Source organism: Pelophylax lessonae (genome assembly GCF_965119305.1).
Source record: "Pelophylax lessonae genome assembly, chromosome: 11".
Taxonomy (NCBI): Eukaryota; Metazoa; Chordata; class Amphibia; order Anura; family Ranidae; genus Pelophylax; species Pelophylax lessonae.
Genome location: NC_138778.1, coordinates 74,604,328 through 74,631,341, shown reverse-complemented (window position 1 = coordinate 74,631,341; position 27,014 = coordinate 74,604,328). Strand labels below are relative to the sequence as shown.

Here is a 27,014-nt window from a genome sequence, read left to right as displayed (position 1 = left end):
TTTAGCTCTAAGTCTATCTTCTGTTAACCATGGCGGCACTTCCTGAGGTGTATTATCGGCCTTACAAGCTGGGTTCGTGTAGCCCCCCGATTCTTTTGTGAAGACTGAAGAGAAGAAATTATTTAACACTTCCGCCTTTTCTGTGTCCTCAGTGGCCATATTTCCTTTATCATCTTTTATGGGGCCAATGTGTTCTGGCCTCGCTTTCTTACTGTTTATATACTTAAAGAACTTATTGGGGTTCTTTTTACTCTCCTCCGCTATATGTCTCTCGTGTTCTATTTTAGCCGCCCTGATTTCATCTTTACATTTCTTATTACACTCTTTGTAATGCTTAAATGCTGCCAATGACCCCTCAGTCTTGTATTTTTTGAAGGCCTTTTCTTTAGCGCTAATATACATTTTTATGTTGGAGTTTAGCCATCCAGGGTTTATTTTTGCTCTTTTAAATTTATTTCCCTTTGGAATACACTGGCCAATCCCCCTGTTTAGTATGCTCTTGAAGCACTCCCATTTTTCCTCCGTGTTCTTTGTTTCCAGGGTTCTATCCCAATTGATATTTTCTAGCAGCGAGCGCAGTTTAGGGAAATTGGCTCTTTTGAAATTCAGTGTCCTTATATTACCCCTCTGCTTCCTATTACTGTAATTAATACTGAAACTTATTGACCTATGGTCACTGTTTCCTAAGTTGTCCCGTATTTCTATATCCGTGATCAGGTCTGTATCATTGGTAATCAGTAGGTCAAGTACCGCATTGTTTCTTGTCGGTGCATTCACCATCTGACCCATAAAATTGTCCTGCAAAACATTTAGGAACTGCCTAGCCTTGGTTGAGTGTGCGGTTCCTTCTGCCCAGTCTATATCTGGATAATTAAAGTCCCCCATTATAATGACATTTCCCATCCTTGCTGCCAATCCTATCTGTAAAAGGAGGGCCGCCTCCCCCTCCTCCCTCTGGTTGGGGGGCCTATAGCATACGCCCAATATTAACTTCCCCGCCGTGCCATTCCTTTGAAGCTCTACCAATAGGGATTCTGCCTCATCCATAGCTCCATTATTAATATCATCCCTCATATTTACCTGTATGCTGTTCTTAATATACAGACATACCCCTCCCCCTTTTTTACCCTCTCTATCTCTGCGATAAAGGGAATACCCCTGAATGGTCGCCATCCAATCATGAGAGCTGTCAAACCAAGTCTCAGTTATCCCCACAAAATCTAAGTCCTCCTCAAACATCAGCAGCTCCAGTTCTCCCATAGCAGCTCCAGTTCTCCCATCTGGTATGGATTTTGAAAGGAGCCCCCCAAGCCAAAATTAAAAAATAAATATGGTGTGGGGTTCCCCCCAAAATCCATACCAGACCCTTGTCCAAGCATGCAGCCTTGCAGGCCATGATCGGGGGGGGGGGGCAGTGAGCGCCCCCCCCTTCTGAACCATACCAGGCCACATGCCCTCAACTTGGGGGGGGTGCTTTGGGGTGGGGGACTTTGCCACAGATTTTGACAATTCCTTTATTAAAAATAAAAAACAATGTCCCCTGCTGTAGATTATTATTCAATCATGGCGCCTGCCGCCACCGCCACCTGAAAAAAAAAAAACTCTGCTCGCGTCTAAGGATTTTGCTGTCTGCCTGCTTCTCCCTGTGACAGTTCTTAAATAGCGGGCCACCTTACATCATCTGGTGGTACCGCACCTGTGAAGTCACTGAGCCAGCATGCACTGGCCGTGACATCACAGGGAGGCAGAACTCGGGCTGCAGCTGATGGACATGAATAAGGATATGGCGGCTGGCTTCCCGGCCCGCTCCTTAACAACCAGCTAATGTTAAAGACACCAGTGGCCGTCAGGTCAAAAAATTTGCATCTGAACTGCTAAACAGCTGCTTAGGAAATCTGTAGTGAAAATGAACGGGAATCTTGCACCAGACACGCGTGAACCTAGCGTTCTACTTACCCAAACTTTTGCTCTCCTGTGAATGATAACTGCCTCAGTTGCTTGCGCTCTCAACCGAACTGTCAAGTCAATCAATGATTGGTGTCATTACTGATCACATGTGTAACTCCATTAAAACTGCAGATCAAACAGTAGTTAAGATGGCCGCTTCCTTGACTGTAAAGGATACGAGGATTTAATTCCACTTTAGGAAAGAATTTCTTGATCAATGCAACCAGATTTTGTTTTGATTCTGCAAAGGTAGACCATAAAATTGCAAATCTGGAGGTAGATTTGCTCATCTCAAAATACATTTATATAGGTGACAAAATAATGCTATATAAATGCTCTGCTTTATATGATGTCTTTTTCCCTGCAGCGTTTTAAGTCAGAGGAATTGCTGCCCCAGGAGGAGACAGTGAATAACCTGCTGGATGATGGGGACAGGATGATTGAACTCAAACACCCAGCTGCTAGCTGTATTCAGGTAAATCCCTACAAAAATTGTTTTAATATATTTATATACAATATATATATATATAAAGTATATACAGTATGTACATACATACATTTGCTGTAGTCAGTATTTTAGGGTTAGGTTAAGAGCCAGTATAGACCACATGCAGTCCAATGCGTTTTTTTCTGCATCAAAAACACATAGAAAAAAAAAGTAGAACATGCTGCATTTTTCATGTACTGGAACACTGTAACGCCTGCCTTTACACGCACATGAACTTTATTGCCATCCCAGTCTTAGTCCGTAGGGTTCAATATTGAGTTGCAGGGCCGCTGTTAGAAATCATGGGACTCAATACAGCTCACCTGATGGGGCCCCCTTCAACCAAACCCTTGACGCCACTCATGGCCCCGCCCCTGACCCCGACTCGGAAAAAAAATGCAGGTTTGTTGCCGTTTATATAAATGCTTGCGGAGCCAACTTGTGTGTTCGCAATTGCGCATTAAGCATAAAGTATTGGGGGCAGTTTAAATTTATTTAAATTTGTATTTTTTTACAAAGAAAAAAATCGTACACTGTATCTTTACTTTTTTTTTTTTGCTTTCACAAGGGATGAAAACCATCACTTGTGATAGCATGAGCCATGACAGCTCCTCTTTATGGAGAGATCTGGGGTCTTTTAGACCTCTGGCCTCTAAAGCATCTGATCAAACCAAGATCAGTTTGATCAGATGCTTGTTCAAACCGGTAATGGCTACATGAGACCGAAACTGGAAGTGATAAAATCCTTGTCGCTTCTGGTTTCTGATGCCACACAGTGGGAGGAACGACATCTGCCATTCTCACTGTGTCTCAGGAACTGGATGCTATCATTTGCATCCTAAAGGCGGTAAAGGCAGGGATGCCACTGCCTGTAAAAGTACATAGTTACATAGTTTGTGGGGTTGAAAAAAGACATCAGTCCATCCAGTTCAACCTATGATGTGTGTGTGTGTGTTTGCTTTTAACCGTACATTGTATACCCCTGTATGTTGTGGTCTTTAAGGTGCCCATCTAATAGTTTTTTGAAACTATCGATGCTCCCTGCTGATACGACTGTTTGTGGAAGAGAATTCCACATCCTTACTGCTCTGACAGTGAAGAACCCCTTACGTATTTTAAGGTTAAACTGACTTTCCTCTAGTTTTAGTGAGTGGCCACGTGTCTTCTTGTATTCCCTTTCTCTGAATAGTTTGTTCCTTATGCTAGGGTCGCCAGTACAGTATTTGTACATTGATATCATATCCCCCCTCAGTCGTCTCTTCTCCAGAGAGAATAAGTTCAGTGCTTGTAGTCTTTCCTCATAGCTGATGTCCTCCATTCCCCTAATTTTTTTTGTTGCCCTTCTCTGGACTCTCTCCAGTTCCAGCACATCCTTCCTGAGGACCGGTGCCCAGAACTGGACAGCATACTCCAGATGTGGCCGGACCAGAGTCTTGTAGAGTGGGAGAATAATCTCTTTATTTCTGGAGTGAATCCCCTTTTTTATACATCCCAGTATTCTGTTGGCTTTGCTTGCAGCGGCTTGGCATTGCATGCCACTGCCAAGCCTGTTGTCTACCAGTACCCCCAGGTCCTTTTCCATCCTAGACTCACCCAGAGGTTTCCCCCCCCCCCCCCCCCCCCAGTGAGTACCTTGCTTTCATGTTTCTGACGCCCAAGTACATTACTTTACATTTTTCAACATTAAACCTCATCTGCCATGTAGTTGCCCACCCCATTATTTTGTTCAGGTCCGCTTGTAAGGTTTCCACATCCTGCATAGAAGATATTGGCATGCTTAGATGAAGCCACTAGGCTTTTTAGCCACTAGGATTACTTTTATTGTGTGCAGAAGCACTGAGGCTAAAAAAAATTATATCTCAATCATTGCTGTAGTGATGACCACTGTAGTGATATCACCCTTCCAATCCAGTGAAGCAGTTAAAGGGGATTGGTTTGGGGGGCAGTAAAAATGCAGCTCCGCTGCACATGTTTACTGCTCAACCCCCCCCCCCCCCCAACTGAAGTGTAAAGTAGCATCTCACTGTGTCCTATGATCATCAGCATTATAATAATCACACAGGCAGCACAATAAGCAGAGGCTCTATCATGGCTCTGTGTCACATGACTGTTGGGTGCTGACTTTGTTATGCCTGTGCTATGTTACAGTCTGTAAAACTCAGAACAGCCATAAGTTGACAAAGTCAGCACCCAACAGTCGTGTGACACAGAGACATGGTAGAGCCCCTGCTTTTGTGCTGCTGATGATAACCTGCTGTGCTGTGATATAATAGGATACAGTTAGGATTCTATCCTCTATTCTCCACTCACTGTGTCCATTGCAGCCACACTCTCCTCCTGCTGCTCCCTGTCAGCCGCTCAACTGTTTCACATCTTGGCAGGACAGCAGCCGGGAGCCAAATGGAGAATAGTAGTATCACTCCGCCGGCTGGGACTAATTGAATAGTGGGATGGCATGATGTACATGTGCCCCGAAAATAAAGAAATAGTCCCTCCACTGCGCTCACCTCCTGGGCCCCTCTGTAGATCTGAGGGGGCCCAGGAAAATAATATAACACCCCTCTATAGGCAAGTAGAAGTGGGAGAGGAGTTTAAAAAGCATTTTTTTTAAAAAATGCAGTAACTAACTGTCATGCGGCCGGGCCCCACTGTGTAGCTGATGGGGGAGGGCCCGGTACAACAGGGTCAGTTGTACTGCCCTATCAGCAGCCCTGTTGAGTTGGCCCACCCTTTGCAGCTATAACAGCTTCAACTCTTCTGGGAAGGCTGTCCTCAAGGTTTAGGAGCGTGTCTATGGGAATGTTTGACCATTCTTCCAGAAGCACATTTGTGAGGTCAGGCATTGATGTGGACTTGGCATTGCATGCTATTATTATTCTATTTTATTTTATTATCTACCAAGGCACCCAGATTCTTCTCCACCATGGACTCTCCCAGCTGTTTTCCTTTTATAATGTGAAATGCATGTTTTTAGACCACAAGTGCATAACTTTACATGTATCAACATTCAGTCCTCGTTCACACCAGGTGCAGTGCTGGAACTAGTGCAAAATTGCATGATTCACACACGGCACACAATTGTGCCACCCTTTTGAAGACACATGGGTGCCATTAATTCTTAATGGCAACCCTATGCATCTAGAAAATGTGCATGGATTCACACCCACCATAATGAATGGTAAAGCAGCACCATGCATTTCGATGTAGCGCAATTTTAAAAATCATGGACGCCAATTTTTCCTGTTTCTTGCATATAAGGCAGCCCATTGAAATTAAAGGGCTGCCATAAAACACATCATCATATAGGAACATGGAAAAAAGAAACATGCTCAGACCTTTTTTAGTTCTTCATGGTATTTTCTATAGTTTCAAGATTCAGCGCTCTGCAAAAGCAAAGAAAAAAAGCTCTGTATAAGCTTAAGTGTCACTGGTTGGAGCTTATACAGAGGTAAAGCCTCTTTCTTCATCCCTAAATATGTGCATTCTAGGAAGAAGGAAAGGGAGTCTTGTCCTTGCCCAAAAGTGTACGTCCTGGGCTTTTCTCTATACTCCAAGCAAACCGATGGGGCAGGGGAGAGCAAAGGGAAACTGTACAGGGCCGCATTAAATGGGTAACTCATTCCCCATATAGTTTTAGCCCCTATGTAAAAATACACCAAGTTCTGCACAGCACAAGATGAGATGATGTTCCTTTTCGGCAAAATCTTGAGAATGCTCAAATTTCATGAAAAGAATCTATAGCACAGTGGAGAAGGACCTCCCTTGACTAGGAGCCGCAGTCATAAGTTGGTACCATCTAACTTTTCTGCATAGGTTTTTTTTTTCTACAGTTTCAATGCAATAATTTTACATGGGGGGCAGTATTAAAAAAAGGGAACCCTGGATTTTGGTGCAAAATCAGCTTTAAGCTTCAGGTTTACCTTTTTTGTATAGAACGCATCAGCCTTATGCATGCATTGTAATATCACATTCCACCAGTCCGATTTCCCAGGTGAATGCCTCTAATATTATAAGATAGCAGCATCCAGACAGCCTGCACTCTTCTAGGAGGTCATACAGTCCTGTTACTCCTCACTTGCACTGACCCGAAAGCAGAAGTTTGCTTATTAGATGAGAGGAGAGATGGAGGAACAAAACCAGTAGATGCAATTGCCTTGCAGTAGTCTTTATGTAAATTGTACAGTATATACAATGTACAACATTGCAGGAAAGGAGGTCAGATACATAGTGGTAGCCTGCATTTATACAACTTTGATGTCAAAGTCTCCTTTCTTGCCATGGATTATTACATATCCTGGTTGTACATCGTATAGCTGACACATTGATAGTGTTTCCAGTGTTGATTTCACATCTTCTTTACAACGGTATATTTGGTTTTTTTTCCCAATGAATGCATTAAGTGTAAGTCCATAAAATAATACATGTATTATTTGTGTCACAGGCTCATGATGAGGCCCTGAAAGGAGAGTGGCAGAATTTTCTAAATCTGTGCATCTGTCAAGAAAATCATCTAAAGAATGCCGAGGATTACAAGAAGGCAAGGACCACAAAAAACATTTATCTTTATTTTTGGGGTTGATGTTTATGATACAATGTTAAAGAAACTTTTATCATGTTAAACTTTTTTTGTTTTAGTGTTAATATTCTGATCCTGTGGTATCCCAGACCTTAACTGTGCTCTTTTGGGAGCAGTTTTTACTACCTCTGGCACAACAAGGTTCCGACCTTGCCAACTCATTCAGATCTGTTTATCCCAGAAGACTAGGGATTGATGGGTGAGGCAGGGGGTCCTGCAACATAATACTGCTAAAAAAAAGTCCCAAACAGATGCCCTATAATTCTGAGTCCAGACAGAAAAATTAATACATTATGGATTTATGGAGTCAATCAAAAATCATTAAATCTATTTTTCTGTTTCAATCATTTTAATTGGTTATAAAAGAAAAAATATAAACAGTGATGCCCATGCCTGGGCTACAACAACTGATAAGAATAACAATCAAGTCAGGGTATTAGTGAACAGACACGTGCATCTATAAATATTATAGCGCTGATCGAGCACCTGGAACGCATGCTAACCTGGGAGATTAATACGATTCTCACAAAATTATGTGGACAGTCTGGTCTTATTTTCAGTTTTATTCCCATTTTGAGGCCTTTGTAACTGGACCTTCTGGGACCTCTCAGGTATAGGTATCATTATTCTCTGCCCCATCCTCATTCCTTGGTCCTTTTCTTCTTTTCTTTATCCCTTTCTTCTCCTCACCCCCCCCTTTTTTTTCTCTCTCTTTTTCTCCTATTTGTCTATGGAATTATGTGTTCTTTTATACCAGTTTCTTGTAATTGTGGTGCTCTGATATATACTGCTCTAATTATTTTAAGCTCGGTAGCACTGATGTATGTTTGAACCATTTTCAGAGTGATCCCTAACATTACACCATCAGATGGATAAAGTGATAACTGTTTATACTAATGCTCTCTCTGTTCATCTTAACAGGTCATAGTGATCATTATTGTTATTACAATCACTGTGAGGCCTGCCATTATATCACTTTTACCTTTAAGCATAATTGTGCATTCACTGGAACTTGACATGTGCTTTTACGTTTATATTTTCTATTAGTATTATTTCATTAATGAATAAAACAGTTTCAACATAAAATGGGAGGAAAAAAAAATGTAAGCCCTCTATAAAGATAATGCTGGTGGGCCCTTTGGGGGCCAGGTTTGGAGATAAGTGAACTGATTCCCTAAAACAGGTCCAGAAAAGCAATAGGGGAAGGGTGAGAGATGAGGAAAGAGAAGAGAGATTGGGGCAGGGTTGATTGAAAGGGGGGATAAAAGTCAGAGAAGAAAGGGAAAACTAAAGGCAAACCACCAAAAGACAGAAATGGAGGTTGGGAGAGGGGGCACACACAATGTATCCCCCACAGACTCAGGTTCAAGGGCCAAGAATAAACCTATAATTAACTCAAACAAGAAGAATAAGAGTAAGCCATGGTTCCCTTATTTTCAGCAATTTGTCTTGGGAATCTTTAAAAAAACTGGATAGTTTTTCATTAACCAGCACTGTAGTCATATGTTCCTTAAACTCTTAAAGATGAACTGTATTTTTTGCCAGGCTTCGGCTATCATCTGTTTAGCTCTCCTCTGTTAAAAGGTAAAGAAACCGAGAACCATTTGATGGAGGAGGAGGAACTACTATGTGAAACAAGGTTAACATGGAGGCCAAATTGCTGACCCAAATGGGTTTGGTGCCATTCCCTGTTTTATAATCTTCAGCTTCCTCATCTGCACCAGAGCTACAGCTGGGGGCTGTGTGAACTACAAAACGACTACTGTTAGAAGCCTTTATTTGGGATTATTAGATTAATAAGAGCTTTTGTACTCATAGATACCCTTAGTATTTAACTGATTGATCCATTTTTTGCAGTTGTCATCCATTCCTCTTAGTTTATCAATACTATCAATAATGCTTAGCCCCCCTTTATAAAAGGTCATTATAGCAAATTCAAAGAGGGCAATCCACTGTAACAGAAAATAATTCAAAATAATTTCCAAATAAAAAGAATATCTAATATTGTACTTTGAAAAGTAGAGCTAATTTATGTTTCTTCATCTTCACCTTTACAGTTTCATGAAGATGCAGATTCTGCAGCCCAAATTCTAAAAGATGTCAACAAAAACCTTGCAACAAAATACAACCAGCCAAACACACAGACTCCAGGAGTGGTATCTGAGCTACTTCTACAACTGGACAAAGAGGATAAACAGCTGGCCCAGGCTGAGAAGACATTGGCTGAACTCAAACAAAGAGCACCAGACATTGTTCCCATCAAACAGAGGAGATCAAGGCCAAAACAGCCCATTAATGTAGATACACTCTGCGACTGGGATTCTGGAGATGTAAGCCTTTTGTAATGCATTCTTTGAGAAAGAAAACACATAATAAATGTAGAACACAAGAGCAGAGAGATCAAATATGTATGGCGCATAATGGAAAATTAGGTAAAGCTATATCAAGATTTTGATTTAAAGGAGTATAAGTTTGATAATTTCAAGTATACAGTATCTCACAATCTCACCATCTGTGGCATTGTGCTGTGTGATAAAACTGCACATTTTAGAGTGGCCTTTTATTGTGGCCAGCCTAAGGCACACCTGTGCAATAATCATGCTGTCTAATCAGCATCTTGATATACTACACCTGTGAGGTGAATGGATTATCTCAGCAAAGGAGAAGTGCTCACTAACACAGATTTAGACAGATTTGTGAACAATATTTGGGAGAAATAGGCCTTTTGTGTACATAGAAAAAGTCTTAGATCTTTGAGTTCAGCTCAAGAAAAATGGGGGAAAACCAAAAAAAAGTGTTGCATTTGTATTTTTGATCAGTGTACATATACAGTATCTCACAAAAGTGAGTACACCCCTCACATTTCTGTAAATATTTTATCATATATCCTTTCATGTGACGACACTGAAGAAATTACACTTTACTAAAGTAGTGAGTGTACAGCTTGTATAACAGTGTAAATTTGCTGTAATAACGCAACACACAGCCATTAGTGTCTAAACTGCTGGCAACAAAAGTGAGTACACCCCTAAGTGAAAATGTCCAAATTGGGCCCAATTAGCCATTTTCCTTCCCCAGTGTCATGTGACTCGTTAGTGTTACAAGGTCTCAGGTGTGAAATTTGGTGTTATTGCTCTCACTCTCATGCTGGTCACTGGAAGTTCAACATAGCACCTCATGGCAAAGAACTCTGAGGATCTGAAAAAAAGAATTGTTGCTCTACATAAGGATGGCCTATGCAATAATAAGATTGCCAAAACCCTGAAAGTGTGCTGCAGCACAGTGGCCAAGATCATACAGTGATTTAACAGGACAGTTTCAACTCAGAATAGGCCTCGCCATGGTCGGCCAAAGAAGTTGAGTGCTCATACTCAGCAACATATCCAGAGGCTGTCTTTTGGAAATAGAAGTATGAGTGTTGCCAGCATTGCTGCAGAGGTTTAAGGGGTGAGGGGTCAGCATGTAAGTAAGCATCTTCTAAAGATGATGCACAAGAAAGCCTGCAGTTTGCTGAAGACAAGCAGATTAAGGACATGAATTACTGAAACCATTTCCTGTGGTCTGATGAGACCAAGATAAACTTATTTGATTCAGATGGTTTCAAGCGTGTGTGTCGGCAAACAGGTGAGGAGTACAAAGACAAGTATGTCTTGCCTACAGTCAAGCATTGTGGTGGGAGTGTCATGGTCTTGGGCTGCATATGTGCTGCCGGCACTGGCGAGCTACAGTTCATTAAGGGAACCATGAATGCCAACATGTACTTTGACATATTGAAGCAAAGCATGATCCCCCTCCTTTTGGAGACTGGGCCAGAGGGCAGTATTCCAACATAAGGATCCCAAACACACCTCCAAGACAACCACTGCCTTGCTAAAGAAGCTGAGGGTAAAGGTGATGGATTGGCCAAGCATGTCTTCAGACCTAAACCCTATTGAGAACCTGTGGGGCATCCTCAAATGGAAGGTGGAGGAGTGCAAGGTCTCTAACATCCACCAGCTCTGTGATGTTGTCATGGAGGAGTGCTCCAGGGGCAACCTGTGAAGCTCTGGTGAACTCCATGCCTAAGAGTGTTAAGGCAGTTCTGGAAAATGGTGGCCACACAACATATTGACACTCTGGGCCTAGTTTGGACATCTTCACTTAGGGGTGTACTCTTTTTTGTTGCCAGCGTTTTAGACATTAATGACTGTGCGTTGGGTTATTTTGAGGGGACAGCAAATTTATAATGTTATACAAGCTGTACACTCACTACTTTTCATTGTAGAAAAGTGTCATTTCTTCAGTGTTGTCAATTGAAAAGATATAATAAAATATTTATAAAAATGTGAGGGGTGTACTCCCTTTTGGGAGATACTGTAACTAAAAGACCAATCTTTTTTTATAATTGTCCTAAATACAATAGAAAAGGCTAAAAAATTAACAGCAAGTAATAAAAAATAATTTTCAATCTGAGGAAAATGCTGTTTTGGACAGTTTTCACTTAATAAGTGTCCCAATTTGAAAACTTCCACTTTGTGTTATGGTGACAGGAATAATTTAGTAGCAAAAATTTTGTATTTTCCCTTATTTTTTTCATGGAGGCAATGGTCAACAGGACACGTAGAAAGAGTAAATCTTTTCAGCAAGGGACACAGTCTGCAATAAATCCCAACCCAGTTGCTAACCTTTTCTTGGCTTAAGGTGTATTTCCACTTTTGCAGTCAAGTTTGAAAAAGCCCTACTATATGTTTGCTATGTGTTCCCATTCACACAGCATGACTACATTTGAAAAAAAATATATATTATTTATTACTGTTTAGATGTTTCTGAGGAGGAGGTGTCATGGCTGACTGCAAGGTTTTTTGCACAATGTTAGGGCTCATTTACACTTGTTTCAATCTCAACACACATCAAAGTGCCTACCGCATCAACATGCTTTTTTGCTGTGTTTTTCATGTTTCTGTAAAGCTTTGATGATGCTTTTTTGAAGCTTTAATGAAGTTTGCCAGGTTCACTGTGTGCGTGTGGACATTTCATACCAGCAATTTCTCCAAAACAAAGCAAAGCTGAAATAAAGACTCTCAAAAGCTTCAGGTGCTTCAAGTGAGCTTCGTCATAGACTTCTATAGAGGCTTTGAAGACGCTTTGAAACACCATTAAGTGACACAAGGTGCGAACAAGACTGTAAGCTAACCATTTTATTTAGTGACAGGAGCTTTGACTGTCGCTCAGAGACCTTAAAAAAAGTGTGTCCAAAGCCATGTTTTGAAGCTAGTGTAAATGAGCCCTTTAGAGTGAGTCTGTTCCAAGTCTGTCCTCATTAACATACAAGGCAAGAAGCCCAGCCTCTATACCTTTAGCCCTTTGTTAGGCCAGAAAGTGTTACAATTGATAATGAAAATCTGTCTGCACAGTACAGACAGGGTTAATTATGGCAAACACAACTGCTCAGCCCCATCATAAACAAAGACAATGAAGTAGGATTTTTCCTTTCTGAAGGGTCCAGAATAGAGCATATTACAAAAGGAAGCTGCAATTTTTTAAGTTATGCTACGTGAAAGAGGTCATGTAACAAATATAAAGTAGGTGTTATCGTAATTTGGCTGCAAAAGTAGAAATACATTTTAAGATACATTGTACACAGTTCCTTCAGGTAACTGCAAGGTAATCTTACTCCCAGCTAATCTTCTGAAACATGTGCAAATAATCTAATAAAATTTCTCCCCTCTGTACAACTTTGTGTAGGTCTGTTACAGCCTATAGACAAATTATAGGAAGTTGTAATAGCCAACTATTAAACAATATATTATTAAATCAACTATCTTTTGTTAAAGCCCAATTACATTTTTAGTGCAGATCAGCTGAATACATTCCTGGTGCTTAAAAACGAAACTTGTGCATAGGGTTACAGTTTGTTTTCTAAAGAGGAACTTCACCCCCCCCCCCCTACTGTTTTCCTCCCCAACTTCCCCTTACCTATTATGATGGGTTCTCTTCAAAATATATACTCACCTGCCCAGTGCACCCTGCGGAGGTTGATGTTAAGCTGTTTCCTGCACTCACATCTTGTCTTTAGCCAGTTTCCGCTTCTGGGATCAAGCAGGCCTGGTCCCTGATGTGGCAATTCTGCCCCCCCCCCCATGGCATTCTGTGAATGGGTTCTTGCAGCCTCCTGGGGGATATCCCCATCACCCCCCCCCCCAACAAAAAAAAAAACACCAGACAAACCAACAGTAGAAAAGTCTGTCCCTGCCTGCTGCAAATAAGGACACTTATTTTCTGTGTGGAAGCAGTGGTCTCTCTTCAGAGATCTGACACATCCCCTGCTGCTTCGGACTTATAGCATGCACAAAGCTCATGCTCCTGCTGACTGCAAAACGTTAGCTCTGACTCAGCAAGAGACCTCTTCAGTGAGATCACTGCTTCCACATTGAGAACAAAGGTCCTACTCTACAGCAAGCTGGCAGTGAACAGGTTTGTCCACACTGTCTGGAGCTTTTTGCACACCTTTTTCTTTGATGCAGCTAAATGTATTTAGCAGTTTTTACCGGAAAATTCAGTTGGGCTTTAAGCAAAAACTTCAATCTTTGTCAAACATAGTTGCACCTAACAGAATAGGTATGTGCGGAAACGCTTTAAATCTTATATATTTGACCATTTAACATACATAGAAGCTAATAATACATTTTCTCATCAAGGCTCAGTTAAACAAGGGACAGGTGTGCTTACTAAAAGATAACAGCCAGAGGGAGAACTGGGCCGTGCAGATACCTGGAAGTAATGGGACCAAGGATGTTCCTGCTGCCTGTTTTGTGATACCTCCCCCAGATCCAGAATCTCTGGAAAGGGTAAAGAAGTAAGTGTAATTTAATTCATTTATTTTTTAACAATGGTATATTCTGGAGAGAAAATTAAAATGGAACTCCAAGCATATAAATAAAAGAAAACCCCCCTACTGTGCATTTAGGTAGTCATTACAAGTAGACATGTGCGGTTTGTTAAGTTCTGAATAAATATTCAGGCAAATTTTTCGTTATTCGGAGATTCCAATATGTCTGAATACCCGAATTACAGTGCAAACGAAGTTTACCAAATGCTCCGAAAAACAAAACAAAATTTGTCCCAATTTACGAAATTCTAATTAAAATTTGAATCTAATTTTACAGCGAATGCCATTGGAATTCAAACTGTAAACATATTTCTGAAAACAAAGACTGTGTGTTATTAAAGCACCATTTCAAAATAATGCTGTTTTTTTTTAAGCCAAAGATGATTTAAGGAGTCAGTGTAATCATTTGATGAAGACTTTTCTGTTTGTTCACTTTGCCGCATTCAAATCTAAAAAAAAATCTAAAATTTTCGATTCAACCGATTCGAAGTTGGTTGATTTCAACGTTTCAAAGAAAAAAGGTAAATTGGAAGAGAACTCGAAAAAGACCTAAAACGAATTCTGAATATGAATCCCAAATACGAATTGAATGAATCAACCAAATTTAACTAAACTACATAACCAGATTAACTAATCTAAAAAGGGAACTAAACAAACTTCTTCATCATGCACAAGTCTAATTACAGGTATTTTTAAATGCTGCAAGTGTGACAGAAATCAGACTATGGCCCCTTTCACTCGGGCTTTCCGATCAGCTCCGCCTGTCATTTTTTCAGGCGGACTTGATTGGATGCTCCATGCACCTCTATGGACCATGGACACCCGCTGCGATCTGTTCCCAACCTGTCCGTGAAATCCAGACGGATGGTAACCCTATTTTCCATCCATCTGGAGGATCAGATCGGATGAAAACGGAAAGGCGGTTCTCCCATGGAGGAGAGCGGGGCTCTGACAGGTCCATCTCAGCACAGTGAGTGGAGACGGACCGGTCATCTGCCTGCTCATTGGGGGATCAGCGGATCAAGTTTGTCGGGTGGAAAGCCCGTGGTAAAAGGACCCTTTGAGTAAAAGATACAGATAGGTCTCATGCACACTGGGCATTTAGCCCTGGTATTTTCATGCATCCAGGGGTCACAAGTGCAAAGTCCAGCTCTGCTGCTTGTCAAAATCTAAGACAGACTGAAATATGCTGAGGCTGGACACTGTACCGAGTGCTAATCCTGTTTAAAGCCCTATGTGTTCAGGGGCTCATGCCTGGAACACAAAAATCCTGTATTCTTGGCCTACATCCCTGAACGCATGGGGCCCTAAAAATTAGTCCAACTTGGTACAACGCCCAGCCACAGCATAGTTCAGCTTTTCATCGATTTTGGCAGGCTGGGGGCAGTGGGGCTAGATGCTGGACCTGTGCCTCCTGGAAGCACGAAAATGATGGGATTTGACCCACAGAGGCTAAATACCCATTGTGTGAGGCTAGGACTGAAGGGTGGAGGGGGAAATGTTTAGGAAGCGTACAGTAAGGATATACTACAAGGGGGACCTGTGATCATGCTCAGTCATTGGTCAAGGAACAGCCAAGTAATACCAGAAAGCTGCAAAATTGTGTCACGTTTCCAGCTAAACAGTATGGCGGGTGTCTGTGAATCACAGAGAGGATAGACAGAATTAGTTGTCATTTGGCAGGTAAAACAGTTTACCTATACAGTATGTATTTCAGCTGTGCATTTAGGAATCTGTCTGGAGTTTCACTTTAACTCTATTCAATTAGTACATGAGAACAGTTGCACTTTATTCCACTAAATATGTGATTAGCTTGCTCATGATTACTTCTTTTGTCAGATTAGAAGCAGAGCTGAGTGACGCCAAAAAGAAAAAGGCAGCAGTGCAAAATGCTCTGAAGTCAAGCAACCTGGAGCCTGCAAGAGCCAACAAACTGGGTAAAAAATTGTCACACCCCATAGACATAAGTAATTGGTCCGATAATGTTACTTTAAGAAAAAAGATATATTTAAAGTTAAAAATAGTACACACTGACAAGGATGGGACAATTTTCAAGCCAATCTGATATTTACAATAACCTTTACATTCATAATTCACAACTTAACAAAAGAAAATCAAAGCACATTATTACCAGGATCCACATCTATTTTTCTGTACTTGCAGTGTATGTAAAGGGAAGAAACACTGGTGTAATGTGTATGTATTGGAATAATGTACTACATGTGCTTTTTTTTTTTTTTTTTCTTTGTTTCTTTTCCCAGACATAGATTTTAGGCCTCATGCACACTGGGCATTTAACACCAGTGCATGAGGCCCTGACGTTTAAGTGCGAGTGCAAGGTACAGGCACAAACAAACACTATGAGGGGCTTACATTTGCTGCACCTGGTGCACCTAGCGGTACGTATATTTAGTGCAGTATGCTCCCAGGGATGAACACCCACAATGGGAGCAGTCTGCGTCCCGGCCATTTGTCCCTGGGCGCAAACTACACTAAACGTAAATACCGCCTGGTACACTGTCCAGCCGCAGCAGCTGTCAGCCTCTGCCACACCTAAACGCTGGAGTCTCATGCACCAGGGCTAGAGGCTCCTATGGTTGCAAGTGTTCTGTTGAGCAATGAGGTGGCATTGAAATGTGAAAAAATATATAGAGTGCTACCCTAAATTCAGGAAACTTCCATCTGTTAAAGCTTGTGTATAAACCAAATAATTACTAATACTCAAAGGTAAATAAGTAATACAAAATACATTTAATATAATTCTGAAAAAAAATCCATAATCTTAAATCTTCATAGTTGTGAAGTAAAATTCTATTGTGTAAAAAAAGTGCTTTAAACTCTGATGCGGTGCAAATCGTGCTCCCCTCCAATGTGCACGCTCACTCACCAGCTGCTATGGACTCCCAATGACAGGAGTCATATGCGCCTAAACGCAATGGGATACTCATGCATGTGTATAGATAAATGGCAGAAAAGATCCATATTGTGTGATTCTGTTTATTATTAAAACAAATAGAATAAAACATATCCACTAACATTTGTATAGGGATAAACAAGCATAGAAACCAGAACCAGAAGTTCACAATGGCGTGCGTCTCACTGGCCAGAAAAGATGTCACCACCTGCGATCACTGACTCATTTTACCCCTCCCACAGGGCGTTATCAAAGGTTGTCCTTTGGGTGGTGTGGTGTGTTGGTTTATAGCATTATTCCCTTGCCTCCCACACCCAATCATTAAAGGGGTTGTAAGGGAAGAAGGTTTTTTTTTATCTTAAAGCATTCTATGCATTAAAAAACAAAAAACAAAAAGAAACCTTCTGTGTGTAGCAGCCCCCCTCAGCCACCGTAATACTTACCTGAGCCTCATCTCTATGGCACCCCACTGCTGTCAAAGTCAATTAGCCAATCCGGAGAGAGAAAGGGTGGGGTCAAACTGTGGCTCCGTGTCTGAATGGATACACGGAGCTGCAGCTCGGCTCGGGTGCCCCCATAGCAAGCAACTTGCTGTGGGGACAGAGGACAGCAGGGAGGGGCTACGAGAGCCTAAGAGGGACCCGATAAGAGGAGGATCTGGGCTGCTCTGTGCAAAATCACTCCAACCAGAGCAGGTAAGTAGAACATGTTTGTTATTTTTATTAGAAAAAAGGAGACTTTACTATCACTTTAATTAATATTGACATTCCTACTTCCTATGCTATGGCGCAATCCAACCTGGGTGTACAGGGCTTCAGCTCCTATTTATTCCTCCATATTGGTGTACCCAAGTAACTTCCCTAGTCTACTAGTGCGCATTACCTTAAGCATATAATCAGTACTACAATACTATGTGCATACCTAAAAAGGTTAACTGTAATAAACAAAGAAAATAATAATAAACTTGTATTTAAGATTGCAACAGAAGGGCATTTATATTAAAATACTAATATATAACTGCTCTCATCAGGCCATCGCCCTCTAGTGGCGGACTGAGGAAATTGTTTGTCATTTCTCCCCACCAACCGTATATTATTAAAATACCTTTACAAAACCCTATATTTGACCTGTGAATTAATGCTATTATGTCTACCCTATCTATTATTTCTATTTCATTGAAATACAATTAGCAAGGGGGATTTTGAAATCAATGTGTGACTCTTAAATCTATATTATTTGGACAGCTTCTGTGGGTGGAACTCCTATTCCACCAGTCCGAACCTCTAGTGTTCCAAGTGAAGATCCCCAGGGAACCCAGGTCCTCAACAAGCTAAACAAAATCTATGGAGATCTGCAAGAAACAGAGCAGGAGGTCCTGACAAGGGTGCGTGCACCTGTGAACCGATCTTCACCAATCCAAGATCTAACAGGAAGACTAAAGGACCAGGAGGTGAGTGAATCGAGGGATGGTAACATTTGAGTATATAAATCGTGAAAGTAGGCCCTCTTTGATTAAAGATTTTCTCTATATTTTAAATAGAGTGGGGAGGGTTAACACTTCTTTTAGATTTTTTTTTTCATACAGTTCTAGGCAGGCTGATAGACTTGTAAGCTCTGAAAAAAAAAAGAAAGGTTAGGACCCCAAAACACCTTGGCACAATTTTTTAAGAATATTAGGCAAATGAAGGGCATTATTCCAAACACCCTGTCTTCCAATTTCTTTGCTCATTGCATTCAGGGGGAAGAGCTTTTTTTTTTATACTAATCAATAAGTAGGCCTAAAAGACTACTTGAGAAAATTTGGTACAATCAATACCAATCTGATCAAATCCAGTACCACTGCAACCATTACTAGGAATGCGCCGATACCAGTTTTTTTTAAGACAGATTACGAGTACTGATACTTTTTCTCAAGCACTCACCGATACCAGTTACTGATACCTATTTTGCCCTTGGATACATTTATTTTACACACCCTGGGTCACACCAGTGCGGCTTTGAAATCGTGCAACTTCAGCGTGATTTCAAAGCCACAGATCAGTGCGATTTGGACTTCTGATTTCATTGCGGCTTGCAACTTAATTTAACAGAAGTCAATGCAAGTCGTAATGAAATCACAAAAAAGTAGCACAGGAACCTTTTTGAAAGTTGCTACAACTTGAGTTGCAACGATTTGAACAGTTCCATTTCCCGCAATGGAGTGCGACTTGTCATGCGTGTACCAGTACTTGTGAAAATGCTTAGTATCAGCACTGATACCTGTATCTGGGCAACACTATTACCATATCGAAAGACCTAGCAATTTTCTGAGAAAGAGGAATACATTTTATCACAAAGTATGTGGCCAAAAGACACACACCTGGCACAGCCCCCAGTTACACACACCATGAGGAATTAATATGCCAAATGCAATTGCTTAAACCCGGAAGTGTTTTTTTTTTTTTTTTTTTACACCAATACTGTTCCTTTATACTGGCTTTTCAAAATTTTAAATGCAATCACTTAGAGGTTAGATACAAAGTTTTGTGTAGTATAACTACTTTAAAGTAGTGCATGTTGTAGTGAGATCTATACATTGGGCCAAAAAGGGGGACAAGAGGAGAAAAGAGGGACAGAAAGATTTGGTGCCATATAAGGGACAGGCCATCCAAATGAGAGACAGTTGGGAGCCAAATCTTGGAGTAGAGTTCTGACTGGGAGAGGGAAAAGCAGCACAAGGAGCCAGTCATTTGGGCTACCCTGCTTGTATGCGAACAAGGAACATGCTGATTGGAGGAAAGCACAGAGAGACAGAAAGATGATCAGTCTGCAGCTTCTTTTAGCTGTCAAGATTTTTCCCCAGGGGACCAAGTACATATATCACTTGGTCACATTCTGACTGGTGGCCCGGTTGTCCCCTAAAATACACCTTTTAATGTTGGCTGTAGCTCCACCCAGAATTGAACAGGACCATAGGCTATATGCACTTGGTCCCCTCGGAAGTTAAACAACATAAAAAAAATTATAGTTCTTCTTTAACTGCAACAGAGAAAAAGCATGTATCCAGCCCTGCCAGATAGGGCTATGCTTTGTGATGGGGCCATGTAAATCTCAGAACTGTATGGATAGAAATACAAAGTCTTTGGCAGGTTAAACAGCTCACTTATATATATTTCATATGCGTATTTAGCGAATTTGTTTGGAGTTTAGCTTAAGGGTACTTAATTTGCATACTGTTAATAATTGAGACAACTTTCAGAATGAAATACAAATAAGTATTTAGCTAATAGATCACATATTTTGTAATTTAATTTCACAGAGAACAGCTCAACGCATCCAGAGTATTGCAGCAGAGAAAGAAGCTGCCAAGAGGGAGTGTGAAAACTTCCTGGCAAAGAAACCAACAGGATCAACAGCAGCCCAACTTCCAACCACCTTAACAAATGTCAATAACAAGTACAATGATGTGAAGGTCCTTTCAACACTCTACGGAGAGGAGTAAGTAACAGTAAATACAGTATATATGGTCTTGTTGTAAATATAAAATAAAGAATGGGAATATGGGTTCTGGTATGCACCAGTTGATACATCCAAGGCTGGCCATACATGGATTAACTTTTTTTGATCAGCAGCCAGCAGGCTAATTGAAAAAAAATTGAATGTATTCCTTCATCCACACGCGAGATAGATGGAGGAATCCTCCCTGCTGTGTTATAGTATGACAGCGAGGACTCCTCTGTTCTCAGAACAATTAGCTTCAGCGCTAATCAAAAGAAACTTTACCAACAAGCTAGTTTAAGGGATGTCGATCATTGACTGACTTCTCTGGAATGGGAACGGCCATAGATGGATCCAAATTCGGCCCTTCTTTGCTTTAAATTTTGATCCATTTATAGCCAGCATTAGACCGTCTTTCTCAACCAAATTTCTGTGGAAACCTAGGATTCCTCCGGAGGTTTCTTGAGCAATGAGCAATTTGTGACTATCACATAAGTAACCACTAACAACTATGATCCTTTTTTAGCCATCTTTAAGGGGGGGTTTCTTCACACTGACCACCATTGTAATGAGCATTCTTCTTAATGACCATCATATTAATGTACTGTGAGCTGTAAAAATAGTAATTATTAGCACGAGTTCCCTGAGGTTGAAAAGTTTAAAGGGTTCCTTTATGGTAAAAAGGTTGAGAAAGGCTAATCTAAGATGTAATATTCACTTGTGGTTACAAGCATGTAATGACTATATTTATAAAAATGACCCCTGTTTTGGTTAGAACAGTTAAAACCTCTGTCAGATCTTTTGGTTTTCCTTATTTGGTTGTGTCCTATTGCAGAGATTTCCCTTCCTGTCTTCTACTCATCAGTAAATTAGATAAAATAATTTTAAAGTAAGGGAAAAACACTCTCAAACAGACATTACCGAAGCATGTCTCTGTCGGAAGATATGCTTTAAAACTGTCTAAATTAACCCTTGGTATGTGTGTATGGATCTGGTACTTTCAAAAGTCTTAAGATCAACACAATGTAGATGCACTCTTGTCTTTTTTCAAGGCAATACTCCAACCAGTTCAGGCTTTCCACTTGTCTTTGTTTCCTTTAACTACTAACTACTATAATTCTATTTACATCTATTTTTTCTCTATTTTACTCACCATTAAAAATTACCCCAGATTTTCAATTTGGACTTGACCCAGAGGTGAAGCAACAGAAGTACAGACAACGTTTCAGAAATATATCGTCAATAGGCTTGTTAAGTTTCCACTAAAAAAATTACACCAATTTACATGCATTCATTGGTAGTTCATTGACACAGTATTATATGTAATAATTTTTCACTCTCTGTATAATGCTGAATTATCTTCTTACAGAGCCAAAGCATCTTTGAACATGGAGAATCAGATCAGAAAGACTGAGGACGTGATCAGAGGGTTTGAAAGTTTTCTTGCACAAGACAGAGCTTTACCTGCTGAACCCAATAGCATTCAGGAGCGCACAAGTCAGATCCAAGTAAGAAACGACATCTTGCTTTTGGAGAAACACAACGGGGGAAACTGTAACCTTTAGCTTGCTATAACCAGAGCACAGTTATCTGCTGGCAAACAGCAAAGAATGATGAGTTGCCTACAAGACAGCAATACTCACTTTGGCACACCCATTTTATAGGTACTAAGAACAGGAGTTACATCCCTAAATACAAAGCTAGCATTCACTCACTTACTGTACCTTTAGAATGTTATAAAATCGATGTTGTATTACATTGATGTAATTTATTGTAAAACTCATTGTTTATTATTACTGATCACCAGCCAGAAGCATATCTTAATTCCAATAGGCATGGAGCCACAATCATCATTCTTGGCATTATAATGTAATTACTTATCAAAACATCCTCTGCATGAATAGACAGGTTTCCAATTACATTAATAGAGGTCACTGGAAGCCTCCACAAACCAGTGTTTTGAGAATGGAGACCCCTGGTAAATTAGTTACGGTGGCATCAAATATAACATATTAGACCCTGTATAGATTTGGCCCGGATAGGCTAAGCCTATGTTCTGATACTGTATTCAACAACATTGTTATCCACTTTACCACCGGAGGATTTTCCTGCTTTACATCCAGGCCACTTTTTGCAACTTGGCCCTGCGTGACTTTAACTGACAAATTTCGCAGTCATGCAACCCTGTACCCAAACAAAATTTACGTCCTTTTTCTGTTTATATACTTAAAGAATTTCTTGGGGTTCTTTTTACTCTCTTCCGCTATATGTCTCTCGTGTTCTATTTTAGCCACCTTGATTTCTTATTACACTCTTTGTAATGATTGAATGCTACCAATGACCCCTCATTCTTGTATTTTTTGAAGGCCTTTTCTTTAGTAATAATATGCATTTTTATGTTGGAGTTTAGCCCCCCAGGGTTTAGTTTTGCTCTTTTAAATTTGTTTCCCTTTGGGATGCACTGGCCAATCCCTTTGTTTAGTATGCTCTTGAAGCACTCCCATTTTTCCTCCGTGTTCTTTGTTCCCAGGGTTCTATCCCAGAGAGCGCAGTTTGGGGAAATTGGCTCTTTTGAAATTCAGTGTCTTAATATTACCCTTATGTTTCCTATTACTATGATTAATACTGAAACTAATTGACCTATGGTCACTGTTTCCTAAGTTTCCCCGTATTTCTATATCCATGAGCAGGTCTGTATTGTTGGTAATCAGTAGGTCAAGTACCGCATTGTTTCTTGTTGGTGCGTTCACCATCTGACCCATAAAATTGTCCTGCAAAACATTTAGAAACTGCCGAGCCTTGGCTGAGTGCGCAGTCCCTTCTGCCCAGTCTATATCTGGATAATTAAAATCCCCCATTATAATGACATTACCCATCCTTGCTGCCAATCCTATCTGTAAAAGGAGGTCCACCTCCCCCTCCTCCCATCTGGTTGGGGGGCCTATAGCATACGCCCAATATTACCTTCCCCATAGTGCCTTCCCTTTTAAGTTCAACCCATAGGGATTCTGCCTCTTCCATAGCTCCATTATTAATATCATCCCTCCTATTTACCTGTACACTGTTCTTACTATACAAACATACCCCTCCCCCTTTTTTACCTTCTCTATCTCTGCGATAAAGGGAATACCCCTGAATGGTCGCCATCCAATCATGAGAGATGTTGAACCAAGTCTCAGTTATCCCCACAAAAGTCCTCCTCAAACATCAGTAGCTCCAGCTCTCCCATCTTGTTGGCCAGGCTTCTGGCATTGGTATACAAACCTCGTAATTTTGACCGGTTGCCTATATCCTCGTTCGATGTTTTTAGGCTGCTCTTGTGATTTTTCCCCATACCCACCCTGGGTATAGGAGCTCTGTACACTCGATCGCTAATGTCCCCATTTCTGCTCTCTGAATCTTGCTTTCCACTGGCTAATTCTACATCTGTACCCTCCCCCCCCATCACCTAGTTTAAAAGCCCCTCTAACTTTTCGGCCATCTTCTCACCCAGTACAGCTGCACCTTCCCCATTTAGGTGCAATCCACCCCTACTATAGAGCCGGTGGCCGACTGAGAAGTCGGTCCAGTTCTCCAGGAACCCAAAACCCTCTTTACTACACCAGCTCCTCAGCCACTTGTTAACTTCCCTAGTCTCCCGCTGCCTCTCTGGTGTGGCTCGAGGTACAGGTAGTATTTCTGAAAATACTACCTTGGAGGTCCTACTCCCTGAAATTGTTTAGGACTCTCCATCTTCCTTTGCCTATGTCATTGGTACCCACGTGTACCATGACAGCTGGGTCTTCCCCAGCCCCACCCAGTAATTTGTCCACCCGATCCACGATGTGCCGAACCGAGCGCCCGTAAACAACAGACTTTTCGGCGCTCACAGCCTTTGTGGCAGATTGCACTGTCTGTCCTTCTAATAATCTAGTCCCCTACCACCAGCACCTGTCTTTCCTTTCCCTTTCTCCCGGCCTCACTGGAGGAGTTCTTCCCCTGGCAGAACTGTGGTGTCACCTCTCTACCCCAGCCTACTCATTAGGCAAGGAAGCCGCAGACATGCTAATGAAGTAATCTCAGTATGCTCCCCCTTGTAAGCATGTTCATTGGATTATAATGACAGAACTGTGGCATGCAATACATCCCAATAGTGCTGGCCATAAATTAGCTGTTGTGTAAACCACAGGATTGACAATGCACAAATACAAATTCTTTGGTAAACATAACAGTTTATGCAGTGATGGACATAAATGAGTACACCTAAACAGATTTGTCAGAAAACCTTTACTTTCCTTTCAGAATCAATATTTTCTATGGGACCCTATACTACAAAATACTCCCACAAATGCAGGCCATTGATTGCAACCAAGATTTGTTAATGTGCACACACAAAAAATATTTTCCCAACAAATTCATTCAAGACCATGTTGCAAAAATACACCCCAATGAATGACTTGGGAGCAAAGCTAAATTTTTTACAACAAAATCCTAAATAACAAGAATTCAACTACAGGTGAGTCCAATTATTCATTAAACAAGTGTTTAGCAGACAGTTGATTATAAAAGGGCATTGCTTAAAGAAAACCCCTTCCCATTTCATGCTGTCAGCAATAGCACCACATGGAAGAGAAATGTCACAAGGCCTGAGAAAGAAAATAATTTCTTTACACATGAAAGGTGAAGGCTACAAGAAGATCAGCAAAGCTTTACTTATCAGTCAGAATACTGTAGCAAAAGTTATACAAAAATGAAGAAGACTTGGTGCTGTCCGTATAAATCATGGATGTCATACAAAATAGTAGATGTAGTAGTTTTTGTTGTGGGGTGTATTCATTTTTGCATCAACTAATTTGAGTAAAACTAAAGATTTTCTAATCTTATATAATGATTAACCTTACTTTTATTTAATGAGCTAAACAAATGTTCTATAAAACTCAGTTTTGTAAACATTTTGGAAATTGTTCTTGTGTTCATTGAGATATTGATTAAAATCCTACTTTTCAAAAAGGGGAGTACTAATTTATGCTGAGCACTGTATCAATGATTAGCTTTAAGGGCTAAATCTCAAGCAATAAACAACATAAGGCACTTATGATTTATACTGTATATCATGACAGCTTTTGGCTTCTTTGTTTTAGTCAATTGTTGGCAATATCTTCACTTTCGTTGTTAATTTTAGTGTTTAACAAAGTCTCTTTTTGCAGCTCTCCTGAAAATGTAATCTTTTTATATAAAATTATTTTTTTTTTCCTTGGAACAGAAATTAAAGAGAGACCTTGTTGATAAGCAAGACAATCTTCTGAAGCTGAACAGAAGCTTGAAGGATACAGAAATGGCCTGCAGCTCCCTACAGAGCAACACTCAGGAGCATAGCCCTGACCTGCCACAGCAACGCCTCCAGGTCCAGAAACTTAATGACAGATACCACGCTGTAGCTGACCAGCTGGATCAAAGGTAAGCATTAAGGTGTATGTATAACCAAAACCTTTTGTTAGTAGATGAATAAAGTTGGAAATGGTTAAAACCCCTGCAAGTATATTTTTGTGTGGTTTGTGTCCCAGAGAACAAACAAAAGTTGAAGTGTCCCAGAGTGAGGGAAAATTCCCCTCTTAGAGAGTTGTCCCTGGAACAATTTTCTCTTCTACAACATTTATCCATGCATTTTGTTCTGGGGACAAGACTACACTTGGATTTCCCCTAACTTTATTTTTTCATTATGGCAAACAGACTTGTGAATTTGGCCACACAATAATAGTGGTGGTACAATGTTGGTTAGCATTTGACACAGGTTTTAGCAGTGAAACTACTTTAGGATGGGACATTGTCAAATATTGCTTAGCTCCTAGACAAGGGGAATCATTATGGAACATGAGACTGTAAATCCCAGTATACAGATGTGCTTATAACATTGCTAAACATTCTTTTTTTTTTTTTTTTGCAGAGAAAAGATGCTCAGAGACACCAACCTACCATATCAGCAGTTTAAATCTGCTAGTGAAAACTTAGACTCTTGGCTGAAAGGACTTCCGCGCAACCAGGTCACATCATCAGATAGTCCAAGTCAGGTCACCTACAAGCTCCAAAGCCAGAAGGTAAGTTTACTTTGGACTTTCTTACGCAGCACAATAGTTAAAGGTTAAGCTCACTCAAAAGAGTACATGGTGTTTTGCATATGTGACAATGTATTAAATCTGTACCTCTGACAAATAAAAAAAGGTTTTGGTGTCTTTTCCCCCCAATGTTTTATCAAATAACAGTTTGCACTTTTTACAATTACTTCTAAACCAGTTTTCTGACTATAAACAGCAGTCACATCAGTGTTGTTTCTCTTTCACAAGTGGGATATTGTTACCAAAAGTGACATCTTCACATTTTGGTGACGTGGGCATTGGCAAGCAGGCCATATTTCCCATAACCCCTTATAACAGGTCCATTTTTTATGTGAATCCATGGCCATGTCACTAAGTGGAATTTGAGGCAGACTCAAAGGAGCAATGTCATCAACCTGTCTATCCACCTGAGTATCCTGATGGATGGGGGTGTGGTAGGCAAGGGTTAGGTGGACACTTCCAGTGCCAACATAATTTTTGTTGTTGAAGACTATAAAGAAGCAGATAGGGATTACGTGTGCAAAGGAGAGAAGGTGTTTCTGGTAATTATGCAATGGTGTCTTTGGGTTTGAAAATCGGGCAGCTAGAGATAATAAAAAAAAAAAAAAGGGATTATAAGCCATAGCTCTTGCTACTATAGATCCAACATACAC

At 40.7% G+C, this 27,014-nt stretch overlaps 1 protein-coding gene across 1 annotated transcript in view; it reads left to right on the top strand.

Moving 5' to 3' along the window:
- EVPL (envoplakin) overlaps nucleotides 1-27,014 on the top strand; it is a 110,308-nt gene that overhangs the window by 63,425 nt on the left and 19,869 nt on the right. The window contains exons 8-17 of the mRNA XM_082271435.1: nucleotides 2,315-2,422; nucleotides 6,876-6,971; nucleotides 9,068-9,340; nucleotides 13,688-13,845; nucleotides 15,718-15,815; nucleotides 18,037-18,242; nucleotides 20,091-20,269; nucleotides 21,639-21,777; nucleotides 25,512-25,705; nucleotides 26,193-26,343. Coding sequence (XP_082127561.1) covers nucleotides 2,315-2,422; nucleotides 6,876-6,971; nucleotides 9,068-9,340; nucleotides 13,688-13,845; nucleotides 15,718-15,815; nucleotides 18,037-18,242; nucleotides 20,091-20,269; nucleotides 21,639-21,777; nucleotides 25,512-25,705; nucleotides 26,193-26,343 — 1,602 coding nt within the window. The remainder of the gene's footprint in view (nucleotides 1-2,314; nucleotides 2,423-6,875; nucleotides 6,972-9,067; nucleotides 9,341-13,687; nucleotides 13,846-15,717; nucleotides 15,816-18,036; nucleotides 18,243-20,090; nucleotides 20,270-21,638; nucleotides 21,778-25,511; nucleotides 25,706-26,192; nucleotides 26,344-27,014) is intronic.